This window comes from Fulvia fulva, chromosome 2 (genome assembly GCF_020509005.1).
Source record: "Fulvia fulva chromosome 2, complete sequence".
Lineage (NCBI taxonomy): Eukaryota > Fungi > Ascomycota > Dothideomycetes > Mycosphaerellales > Mycosphaerellaceae > Fulvia > Fulvia fulva.
The window spans coordinates 748,973-760,786 of NC_063013.1; the positions used below are offsets into that span (position 1 = coordinate 748,973).

Sequence of the window (11,814 nt, forward strand, 5' to 3'; positions counted from 1 at the left end):
CAGCATCCGAGGATGACTATGACATCTGCCTTGACGTTGAATCTGGAGCTTGCTGGCTGTACCAGATTGACACTCTCAGCGGAGACCGCTTCGTGGACGTGGGAGAAGATGCAACGCCATCGATGGGACCACTGGGTCATCAAGTCTACGCTGTCCATAGGATCACCCTTAAGCTCTTGCACTGTGCTCCTCCAGCAGGAGAACTTGGCCCGAGAACTGTCGCTGTTCCTGCCAACACGATGACTGGAGATCATCTGCTACGCCCACGTGGGAACACCTTTGGTAAGATTGTCTTGCTTGTGTGCCGTCAAAGTGCAGCGCGTCGAACCCTGGATCTTAAAGTCATCGGGTTCGCTCGGCACTGGGAACACGGCGACGAGGTACCGCCAACGATCTGGCATTGTAGAGAGCGGAGTCGTGTGAAGCTGAGCAGTAGGGCTACTATGCTCCTTGTCTTGCTTCACCAAAGTGCCGTGCCATGTGTAGCGACGACCTGGGCACAAAGCTGGCATCTTGACGCTGTCGCCTTGCCGAATTCGAGAGTTCTTATCGCGACGGATCACGACGATGACCATATCTTAGGAACATTGACAGTCGTTTGATGCTGTGCGCACATGCTTCAACATCAGAGTCGTCCCAGTATCTGAATCTTCGCTTCGAACGCTGCAGACTGAAAGCACACTGTATCTACCGCAACCACAAAATCTGTCGATCTCAAACACTTCCCCTACTCCAAGTGCCTCTAGCGCGAATCCTCTTGCCAAAGACATAAAAAAGTACGGGATCGGTATCATGGCCGCCGCGATGAACCCAAACACCGCAATGCCCCAGCTAATGCCCATGTTATGCAGCATAGGGCTGATGAACAACGGAAATGCCGCCGCAAACGCACTCCTCAAGGCCGTATTAGCCGCCACAGCACTCGCCGCATAGCGCTGAAACGTATCGATGAGATAATTGAGCGCAGCCTGGAAGATCGTAAAGAACCCGATGCCCTCAAGAGCGATTCCGATACAGGGTACAATCCACGGAGTCGACGGCTGTGAACTCCATGCGAACATGAAAAGACCCGCGGCGAAGACAATACTCCCACCCATCATAGGCGGGAGTCTCGCTTCAGGCACAGGCCGAAAATTGTTCGCCTTCCAGCGGGAGATGTAGAATTTCTGGTTGAAGAAGTTTGCAAAAGCCCCGATGCAGATTCCCACCAGCATAGCCAGGAAGGGCAGGGATCCAACCAATTCATTCCAGCCTCGTTCTTCTTCGAACTCGATGGGGAAGGCAGCCAGGGAGGCGTACAGAATCCCGTAGCAGAAGGATGCGTACAATGCCATGAGAAAGCAGATCGGTGTTGCAAGGAGCTGGAAGGGACGAACCAGGTATTTATTCGCTAGCTCGACGAGAGAGATGTCCCATTCCTCGTGCTCGGCGTGAAGGGCCCAATTCCCAGATTCGTGGCGGAGGCGACGGGCTTTGGAGACCAGAAGGACAGGGGCGTAGGATTCGTCCAGGATGATAACGTCGAGGGTGAGGATGAACATCATCATGATGCCTGTGAGATATTGCGTCCAGCGCCAACCTACACCTGACACAATGAAAGCGCCGCCGACGATGGGACCGATAGTAGGACCACCTACGATTGTCATGGCATAGCCGACCATTGCTGCGCCTCGTACTTCCGGAGGCCAGATGTCGCCTAAGACGCCTCCAGTATTGGTGACCGGGGCTGAGCCGAATAGACCTTGGAAGAAGCGGCATATCATGAGAGTCTGCACGTCTTTCGCAGCTCCTCCTCCGAAGGCGAACATGGCGGAGATGTAGAATGGTATCAGGACGGCGAGCTTTCTGCCGTAGACTTCACTTAGCGGAGCCCAGAGTAATTGTCCAATGCCGAACCCAACCAGCAGTAGCGATATGCCCAACGTCGACACTTCCGTCCCAATGGAGAATTCTCCTGCAATCTGTGCTGCAGCCGGAGAGTACACACTGCTTGCAAAGGTCGCACACATCGCCGTGAAGCCATACAGAATAGTCGTCAAACATTTCTTACGAAAAGTCCAATTCAGCGGCCTGTAAGGATCCTCTTTGCTTTCAATCCGCAGTCGTCTTCTCATGCGTCAAAGGATGTGTGAACTGACGCCGAGGTACTCGAGACCTCACAGCTGACAGGACCGTCGATGCCGTAGTCGTGGCGCGTTCAAGTCGTTGCGATGGTACTCGAGACAAGCTGCTGTTACGTGTGCTCGATCTTCGAATGCTTCGAGTGTGCGGTAGACCTTCCATATGCCGTTCCGAGAAAGTACTTGATGCGTCGGAGTTGGACTCCTCTTCCTCATGGTGCCGCTTCTCGCCTGCTGGGGAGTTGTCGTAGTGCTGATAAGGCGATTCTTCTTGCTCCAGTCTGTTGAGGCCATGGCCATCGCGCTCGAGGTCTGGCTCACGCTGTGCTTCTGATCGATAGTCCATGCTGGTTCAGCGATAAGTAGGCGGTCCAATTGTATCTCTCTTGGCCTCTCGAAGCTTGTCCGTCAATCAGTACTTTACTATAAGATATGATCAAACATCAACGCCTTGTACTATACAGTACAACCAATCCTCTACACGCCTTCCCAATCCCCAGAACCACGGCACCAAGTCCCTATATAACCCCATCATAGCGCGCCGCTAGTACTGCAAAGAAATCGTTTAAACCACAACAATGACGTCTCCCTCATAGAAAATGGTGCCGAAGTAGGCCAGGGACATCCGTACTAAGTCCGTCAGTTCGGCACCTGCAAGCCGGGGGAGCCAATGAGGTAGCCGCGAAGCTCGGGTGCAGAGTGCCGAGCACAACCCGACGGCAAAGGATTCTCGATTTTATCATGTTCGCTGTTTGGTTGTGGTGATAGTTGCGAGCAGTGCTCCGATATGCGCAGGATGTACGCGTTGATGGGTGGGGACTCGATGAGGTTTGAGCCAGGCTGTACCACAGTCTCACTTAGCAGAGGCGAGCTTGGGTAAGCGTAGTAAGTGACGAAATCGTTCCGATTGATGAAGTCTCGCTATTTGCTGTGTTCAGCCCGAGAAAGTGTAGCCTCGACGTACTGCTGAATGTGTGGCCAGTCAGACAAGTCCGAAAGAGAGGTCGACCTGCTCTGAAAAGACGCTGCTCCGTTGTGAATTGGCGTCGACCAGGTCAGGCAAGATCAAAGTAATGAGTAGTGATAGACGTCCAAAAGAAGCAAGGTGGGTATATGGATGGTCTGCTACCTATCTTTTTACTCAAAGAGACACTGTCAGTCAAGTACACTAGCAAAATAGTAAGAACACACTCTGGTATCACAGTAGAAGCAGCAGTAGCAGCAGTAGCAGCACATCTCCCGATCCTCCATTAGTACAGTTTCAAAATTCCCCTCGACGTGATTCTGCCGGAGAGTCACATCGACAATGATGCTGATGGCGGGTCGGCGGCTGGCTCCAGTCTTGACGAGGCAGATGCAGTGGTGATGTAGATTAGTGACATTAGAGCTCCTCTCAAAACGCCATCAACCACCGCTCCAACCTCATCCGATGCGACCGGTACCACAGCAGGGACTTGACGCTGTGAAGCGCTTGCCTCTTTGCTTACCCGCACCTGCCACAGCGATGTATTTTCAACCCAACCCTGAAAGCACACACGAACACCACGCTCAATGATCAATATTCGAAGCAGACTTAGCCGCGGAGCGAGAAGCCACCCTTCTTGCGGCCCTTCTCCTCGACTGGGCGACCGCTTTCGATGCGTGCCTTCTTCTCCTCGAGCTCTTGTCGTTGTCTGTCGAGTTGCTCTTTCATCTCGCGGTGACGGGCGTAGAGCTCTTCTTCGCTCTGCTTGAGCTTGCTCTCCTTCTCTTGCACCTTCTGCTGGAAGACCATCTTCATCTCGAGCTCCATCTTGGCGAGCTTCTGCTCGTGCAGTGATCGCTCCTCCTCTTGCTTGACGGCTGGGTTGACCTCTTTGAACACGCTTGGATCTTGTGCGACACCCATCGATGTGAGCTTGTCGGATCGGTAGTTCTCGTAGAGGAAGTTGTTGGTGTGCTCCTTGAGCTCCTCCATGTGTGTCCTGATAAGCATCTGTCGCAGCTTGACGAAGTCGCAGTGCTCTTCGTTGTCAACTTCGATGACACCCCATGGGTAGCGACGGCCACGGACCTTGCGGCCTTCTGGCGTTTGGACCTCGGCGTTGGCACCAACAACGGCGAAAGGCACCTTCGACATGATCTCGTTGTTCTCGGCAATGGTCTCCTCGTCGTCGAGCTCGTAGCGTGGACCTTCAAAGATGTGGATGTTGTGATGGTGGATGTCGGCAAGGATCTGAAGATAGTCAGTGAGAGAACATGCCAGGGACTGCGATCTGACTTACACGCTGCTTGAACGACGCGATCTCGTCATCAGTAAGGGTGTCGGCCTTGGCAATGACAGGAATCAGGTTGACCTTGGTGTGCAGTCTACGCATCACCTCGACATCCAGAGGCTTCAGCGAGTGGCCAGTTGGCTGAATGAAGTAGACACAGGCGTGAACGCGGTTGTCGACGATGTTCATGCGGTTGATCTTGTTCTCGGAGTCCAAGTAGGTGTCAAAACGCTGCTCAATGTTTTCCACAATGGGTCTCCACGAGTCATCGTTGTTAACAAAGTCACCAAAGCCGGGTGTGTCAACGACCGTCAAGCGAAGGCGAACGCCATTCTCCTCGATGTCTGCGGAGATGGACTGGATGCTGACGGTCTTAGGTGCAAAGTCCAGGGAAGGCTGCTTGCGCTCCTTTGGTGGGTAGAGGGAGGTGTTGAAGAGGGTATTCACGAGAGTCGACTTTCCAAGGCCGGATTCACCTGCATAGACATGTCAGTGCACCTTCCCACGCAGTGGTGTCGTGGATGCGTGCTCACCAACGACCATAACGTTGAAGTTGAAGCCTTTTCGCACACTCTTGCGATGCCATTGGTTGGGCAAGTTGGCAAAACCAACGTATCCAGTAAGCTTTCTGCGCACGATGTTCCTCATGTCTGTCGCTGCCTGCGCTGCCGCCTTAGGGTCTTTTGAGGTCACGGTCTGAGGCGTCTGTTGTCCGCTGGTACCCATGCTGTTGCTCGTTGCTACCAGTGGCGATGAAGGCTTGCCGTTAGGAAGTGCTTGGTTCGGGACTGGCGAGGCTCGGTTTGGCGGCGCAGTGGCCGTGCCATTGGGAGAGGCTGCAAGACTCGAGTCAGTTGATGTTCGTGCTGCGTTCTCTGAGCGCAGCGGACTTGTAACGACGCGGCCCACGGTGGCGATACCCGTATCGAGCGGTACAGGAGTGACGCTGTATGGGGGCGGGACGGTCTTGTTCGAGCCGGCGCTGCTCGACTTGGAGGAAGTGGACATGCTTCTGAGCAGTCTGTCCGCGCTCGCACGTTATGGTTGGGGATGCCGCTGGCCGTAGTGCGCTGGAGAGTGCGTCTTTTGTTGATGTGGTGCTGATGGAGGGGAGAGGAAGTGGAAAGGCTTACCCATGGCGAGTGCGGTCGAGGTGTTGTTGGGATTCGCAACGTGGAGTGACTTCTGTAATGGATCTGTAGCAGGAGCACATGCGTCAGTCGGTGGTTCCGGAAGCGCTCGCGACAGTCAATGCCACAGCAGGCGCGGGTGGTGGTGAGATGGCACGGCTTGTACAGTGAAATTCTGCTCAGCAGTTCAATGTGCCGCGTGTCATTCCACCTGGCGCTTCGCGCCTACGTGGCTATTTCGTGTCTCGTGTGCAGTCGAGGATGATATCTGGAAGCGATTTGAGACGTACTGTTGATGAGTCCTTATCAATTGGGCGGTGCGTGTGTTGTTGGGTGTGTCGTCGCTGCCGCGCGAGATGGTAGGGGAACAGGAAGCTGCAGGTGGCAGTTGCAAGTTAAGGGGATTCTTGCAGGGGTCGCACTTTCGCCGAGCTTGGACCAGCAGGCGAAATCCACCAATCTCTCCACAAGCCCCAAACCTTGAATCAACGTCTCCCCGTGACCTGAGGCCGTTCGCTTAGAGCCACTACCAAGTCACAGACAATACGTTCGACGTGGTACTGGTATCTTTGCTGGTTGTACAACAATCACCTGACACTCAGGCTACATGTACGGCCAGTAGTACTTGCCTGAGATGGCAAGGTTCGGCGTAAGCGGCATGCCGATGCACCTACTACGACCCATTGGGACACTACGAGGGGAAGAAGATTCGATGACAGCTTGCACTGTGTATTTACGGATTGTGCGCAAAAATTCATCGATGCCCCAGGCGCGACTTTGAGAGAATTAGTACTTGTCAAATGCTTGTGTAAAGCTCGTTGTCTCACATGTAGTCATACAATGCCTGCAGACATGTGCGAATCCTTGGAACGCCCCATGCCAAGCTTCCATGACGATGAACTGTTGGTTCGTGCAACTTGGGTATCGACTAAACTCTCTTCACTATAGGTACCTATGTCATGCATCTGCTCGCATCCTGCGAGGCACGCTCATATCCACTGCTCTGAATTAACTTCACTGACCCAAGGTCCACGAGATAGATCCTCGATGCTGCTCTCGGTACTACTTGAAGCCGGAGACTTCAACTCCGGTTTCTTGCACACATCCTCCTCGCACACATCTGTCATCTTGACGACAACACAGGAGAGGGATGGTCGCCTTTTACCACTCCCGCCGTTGATCAGCCAGTCTGTTTTGCTAGTCGGGCTTCGCTTGGGCAGCGTGTCCACAGCAGGCTCGGGCTTGCCGAGCCAGTTTGTTGAGACACTTCTGATGATGCGGTTACTGACCGCCTGCAGAGTACGCTTACTCTTTTCTTTGGGCTTCTAGCCCAAGCCTGCGAGTATCTGGCTGAGCTGGCCTTTGTCGTACTTGACATACTTGCCCTTGCCTTTGTCGACTTCGTGGTATCTTTCCCAGAACCGAGCATAAAGCGGATCGATGAACTTCTGCACTTCTCTGCCCAGCAGTCCGCGGACTTCGGGCTCCATACGAAGTGTCTTGTGCTTCGCGACGAGCTCATCAAAGGCAGTGTTGAAGTTCTTAAACTTCTCCTTGATGCTGTCCTTGTCCTTGCTAGACAAGGACTTCAAAATTGCCGCAGAGTCGACAGCGGCGCCGGTTGATGGTGGCCGTGCAGATTGCTTAGAAGTATATTGCATGTCCAGAAGAAAGTGGCTGACGTCGTTCTTCCAAGAATCAAGGTAAAGGTTCGTTGCCTTCTTCTTCCAGCTATCAACCTTCGGCTGAGCACTCCCCAAAAGCGTTCGCAGCTCAGAATCTCTGATCATACGCTCAATCACAGCAATATTGTTGGCCAAGAAGACACCTTGTAAGGTTTTTGCCTTCTGCAGCTGCTTTGCTTTGGTCTCCAAACTGCCAAGAAGCGTTTCGATGCTGTCAGTAGCGTAGTGCGAGAAGAGTTGTTTGCCGTCAGCCCCGACATCGAATGACTTGAGTGTCGGTACAGAACCGCTCGACGTCACATCAGCTTGCCGCTGCCAACCACCATCGCCAAGACTTCGCATGATGCTGCTCAATGGCAGTAGGTAGAAACTCATGACTTGCAGCCGTGCCATCACATCCGTCGTAATTGAGAGTGGTCCGCCGTCACTAGGTAGTTGTAGCATCTGTGTAACTTTGCTTTTAGTGTCGTTAAGCAATGTCGACAAGGAAGACTTTGCAGTCTCGCGAATTGGCTTGAGTGCATTGGACATGGCCTCCTTCAGCTCTCCAGTCCTGTTCTCAATCTCGAGATACATGCTGGAGACCACGTCGATGATCTCGTAAGCAAGATAGCAGTCAGTAATGACGTGATTCCTGACGTGTGCATCGAGATCTCGTAATGTGTTTGTAAAAGTCCGTAGTGATTCGCGGCAGGTTGCTTCAAAGACAGTACCCCACTCTTCACGCTGAAAGACTGGACATATGCTGTCATACTCGGCGATGTACATGCCCTGTATGCCTTGAGCGTAGGTGCCAATAGCGCAGCTTCCCGGCTTGTACATGGCATCAGCAGAAACCTTTCGGGCTGTGTTCGCACATGAGATTGCCAGGTTCTGGAGTGATAGTGTCAAATATTGACCTCTTTCAAGAGCGTACACTTTGGCAGACGGGGAGAGATCGCCGGCTGGTGCCACTTGCGACGTATAGTTCGCGATGTTGGTGTTGATAGTTCGCAGTTGGGCAGACTTGCTGGAAGCTATCCGTGGAAACTCCTGTGATTGTGTGATTTGCTTCAGTGGCTCGATGGGCTGTGAGTCTTGTCGCAACATGTCCCGGAAGACACTCTCGAGGTTCCCTGTTCCGACTGCTAGAAGACTGCTCAGTTCCGAGATGGCAGTCTGGTTCGATCTCAGGTTCGAGGTCTTGAGCTCGCGCAGGGCTTGATTCGTCCGATCTATGCTCGCAATGTACTCTGACAGACCTACACGATCAGGCCGACTCCTCAGTATCCGCTCCTCCTTATTGCGCATATCCAGTGGCTGTTTCACCTTGTCTATCGCGCTGAGGATGCGGTCGATGTTGGTATTCTGCGTCTGCAGGCGCTGGGTGTTGCCGTATATGGGCCCAATGGCATCTTGCACAGTACGTCCGGTCTCATTCAGACGTGTCATCGAGCCCTGGATTTTCTTCGACACCGACTTCATCTTGTCGAGACTCGCGAATAGCACTTCCACCTCGGCGGCCTCCTCCGCATAGTGCGCATGGCGTTGCGCGACCATCTTGTCGTCTTCCTCGGTAGCGTGTGAGATTACATGCTCCACTCGTCGAGTCTACTGCTATCAACCCGGAGTTGATGCGTGCAGCTTTAGCGCATAAAAGTGTCGTTGCGCAGGCAAGTGGTGTATGTTGATGAGCTGAGAGCTCCACACGAGTGACACGACAGCGAGTCGAAGCTTCGGCTGGTGCCGGAAAGTGGCCCGAACCTCAATGGCAGGGACGATCGTCCTTTCTTCATCAAGCACCATGGGCTTGCCTTCCAAATCTCTGCCTTATGGTCCATCGTTCGTAGTAGCAGCACGCTTTGCGACCGACATCAGCACGACGCGATAACGATGCTCGTCGTCGATACCGAATGTGGTAAATGCTGTTAGGTCAGGATGACGGCAAGCACGCTAAGACGCTCGGACGACGCCCGTTCCTGGATTTCAAGGATTGCCCTGCAAGAATCGGAGCGAGGTCCAACACTTCTTCTCTGCTCGCCCTTTCTTTCTCCTTCACTTCCAACACTTCACTTCTATGTACTGAATTCACACAACTCCACGTGCTGGCTTGGCCGGCCGGACAGCCTTCTTCAAGTACGCGACTTGTAGCCAAACATGTCGCGTCCGTTCAGGCATTTGCAGAACGCTAGCACGCGGCAATTGGTGCTGGCTTTGGGCGGTGGGTCGTCTGTGATTGTTGGGTATCGATTATGGTCGCATCGCAAGCCGATCCTGCTGGACAGCGGCCACGAGACATCAGACTGGGGCGCGCAGCTGCCAGTGAACTCCAACAGTCTCACACAAAGATTCAGGAACTCGTCTAAGATCCAGGCCGGAGATATCAAGGGACGCGAAGGCGAAGAGCCGACCGAGCAAGCTCCTCCATCTCAGACCAAAGGACATGATGCCGACAATGCGGCTGGAGAAGCATCCGCTTGGAGCGTGGCGACATCGAACGTGTACCAGGTCTGCGGCTCGATATCAGGATTCGATAGGTCGTCCCTAGGTGCCAGGATCACCAGTTTCGTGGTTCCAAAGTGGCTGCAGACTCTGCCGAACGTATTGACCAAGATCCAAAATGAACTTTCAATGGCGCCCTGGTCGCTCAGCTGGGAGATATGGCAGGAAGCGCACGACCCTCAAATCAACCCGGAAATTCTATGGGATGCCAAAGTCAGAGTCTCGGAAGAGCTCTGCCGCGAGGAGAAGGATTTCTTGCAGAAGCGCAAGCAGAACACAGTCAGAGCGTTGGCTCGTTACTTGGGCGTAGCTGAGAAAGACGTGCACCCGGACGACGTACCCACGATTGCCATTTGTGGATCTGGCGGAGGTCTCCGCGCGCTGGTAGCAGGCACATCTTCTTACCTTTCCGCGCATGAGTCTGGCTTGTTCGACTGTGTCACCTACACTGCCGGTGTCAGTGGAGGCTGCTGGCTGCAAACACTGTACTACTCCTCAATCGGCAAGCTCAGTCATCAGAACATGATCGATCATCTGAAGCAACGGATTGGTGTACACATTGCATACCCACCAGCTGCCCTAGACCTGCTCAGTCAGGCACCGACCAATAAGTTCCTGCTGAGTGGATTTGTGGAGAAGTTAAAAGGTGTTCCTGATGCGGACTTTGGAATTGTGGACGTCTATGGTCTGTTACTTGCTGCTAGACTTATGGTGCCGAAGGGCGAGTTGAGACTCAGCGATTATGACTTGAAGATCTCCAATCAGCGATACTACACCGATGATGGAGCCCAGCCGTTACCCATCTACACGGCCGTGCGCCACGAGATACCAAACCCGCCCAAGGACATGGCTGATGTGCCTAAAGACTCTCGCTTCACGACAAAACATCACGATTGGTTTCAGTGGTTCGAGTGGACGCCGTATGAGTTCTTCTGTGAGGAGCTCAACGCTGGCATCCCGACATGGGCAATGGGCCGCAGATTCTTCGATGGGCAGAATGAAATGCGAGAGAACGGCATGGCGCTTCCTGAACTGCGAGTTCCGCTCATGCTGGGCATCTGGGGCAGTGCTTTTTGCGCGACCCTATCGCACTACTACAGAGAGATCAAGCCGCTGATTAGAGCAGCTGGTCTGGCATCATTGGACACGACTCTATCGCAGAAAGACCAAGACATGGTCAAGGTGCACCCCATCGACCCGGCAGTCATACCGAACTTCGTGCTCGGCATGCGCGATCGTCTTCCGGGCACCGTACCAGAGACTGTGCACGATGCGCCGATCCTGCAACTGATGGATGCAGGCATGTCGAATAACCTACCCATCTACCCGCTGCTCAGGCCGGGACGCAACGTTGATGTTGTGATTGCTTTCGATGCTTCGGCCGATGTCAAGACCGACAACTGGATCAAAGTTGTTGACGGCTATGTACGACAACGAGGCATTCGAGGCTGGCCTATGGGTGCTGGCTGGCCGCCCGCTGGCGAATCTTCCGAAGAAATTACTCAGGACATGGAGCTCGCTAAGGCGGCGTCTATCGCACACACGCCTAAGACAGTCAACGAAATCGCTGGGGGTCAAACTGGCAGCATGGAAGATTTAGGCCATTGCACTGTTTGGGTAGGCACGAACAAGCCAAGCGAAGAGTTCATGGACGAACCGCCTACAAGAAGACTGAAGCATGATGTTTCTGATGACTACCATTTGACGAATCCAGAAGCTGGTGTTGCGCTGATCTACTTCCCATTCCTCAAGAATGACAAGGTACCCGGCGTTGATCCAAAGAAGTCCGACTTCATGTCAACCTGGAACTTTGTCTACACGGCAGAGGAAATTGACAAAGTCGTCAACCTTGCACGAGCCAACTTCGACGAAGGCAAAGAACAGACCAAGAGGACTATCCGAGCGGTCTGGCAGAGGAAGAAAGCAGCGCGTCTGCGAAGAGAGAAAGAAGAACGCGAGGTGCAGCGTCTGATCAGAGTGCAGTCCGGCTATGCTGCATCGCGGCGAAACGCAGATGTCGGTCAAGGTGACCAATTTGGCGGCGTATGAATCGTCACTGTTCTGCGTGGTTTCTAGAGGCGAAGATTGAATAGAGGATACCCAGGAGAGCGACAGTCATCATATAATAGACATTCACGACAGG

At 53.5% G+C, this 11,814-nt stretch overlaps 4 protein-coding genes across 4 annotated transcripts; 1 reads left to right on the forward strand and 3 right to left on the reverse strand.

Moving 5' to 3' along the window:
• Window positions 1-578: 578 nt before the first annotated feature.
• Window positions 579-2,466, reverse strand: CLAFUR5_02542 (Efflux pump bik6; the record flags this gene model as incomplete). The annotated part of the gene is made up of 2 exons (XM_047901690.1): window positions 579-2,088; window positions 2,135-2,466. 2 exons carry the CDS (start codon window positions 2,464-2,466, stop codon window positions 579-581), a joined length of 1,842 nt encoding a protein of 613 aa, XP_047758482.1.
• A 1,227-nt stretch (window positions 2,467-3,693) lies between these two features.
• On the reverse strand, window positions 3,694-5,512 carry CLAFUR5_02543 (Cell division control protein 3; the record flags this gene model as incomplete). The annotated part of the gene is made up of 4 exons (XM_047901691.1): window positions 3,694-4,335; window positions 4,385-4,851; window positions 4,909-5,211; window positions 5,509-5,512. The coding sequence occupies 4 exons, from the start codon at window positions 5,510-5,512 to the stop codon at window positions 3,694-3,696; spliced, it is 1,416 nt and encodes a 471-aa protein (XP_047758481.1).
• Window positions 5,513-6,830: 1,318 nt separating this feature from the next.
• On the reverse strand, window positions 6,831-8,729 carry CLAFUR5_02544 (Exocyst complex protein exo70; the record flags this gene model as incomplete). Its single annotated transcript, XM_047901692.1, has 1 exon — window positions 6,831-8,729. The coding sequence occupies one exon, from the start codon at window positions 8,727-8,729 to the stop codon at window positions 6,831-6,833; it is 1,899 nt and encodes a 632-aa protein (XP_047758484.1).
• Window positions 8,730-9,326: 597 nt separating this feature from the next.
• On the forward strand, window positions 9,327-11,720 carry CLAFUR5_02545 (Cytosolic phospholipase A2 zeta; the record flags this gene model as incomplete). The annotated part of the gene is made up of 1 exon (XM_047901693.1): window positions 9,327-11,720. The coding sequence occupies one exon, from the start codon at window positions 9,327-9,329 to the stop codon at window positions 11,718-11,720; it is 2,394 nt and encodes a 797-aa protein (XP_047758483.1).
• Window positions 11,721-11,814: the final 94 nt, after the last annotated feature.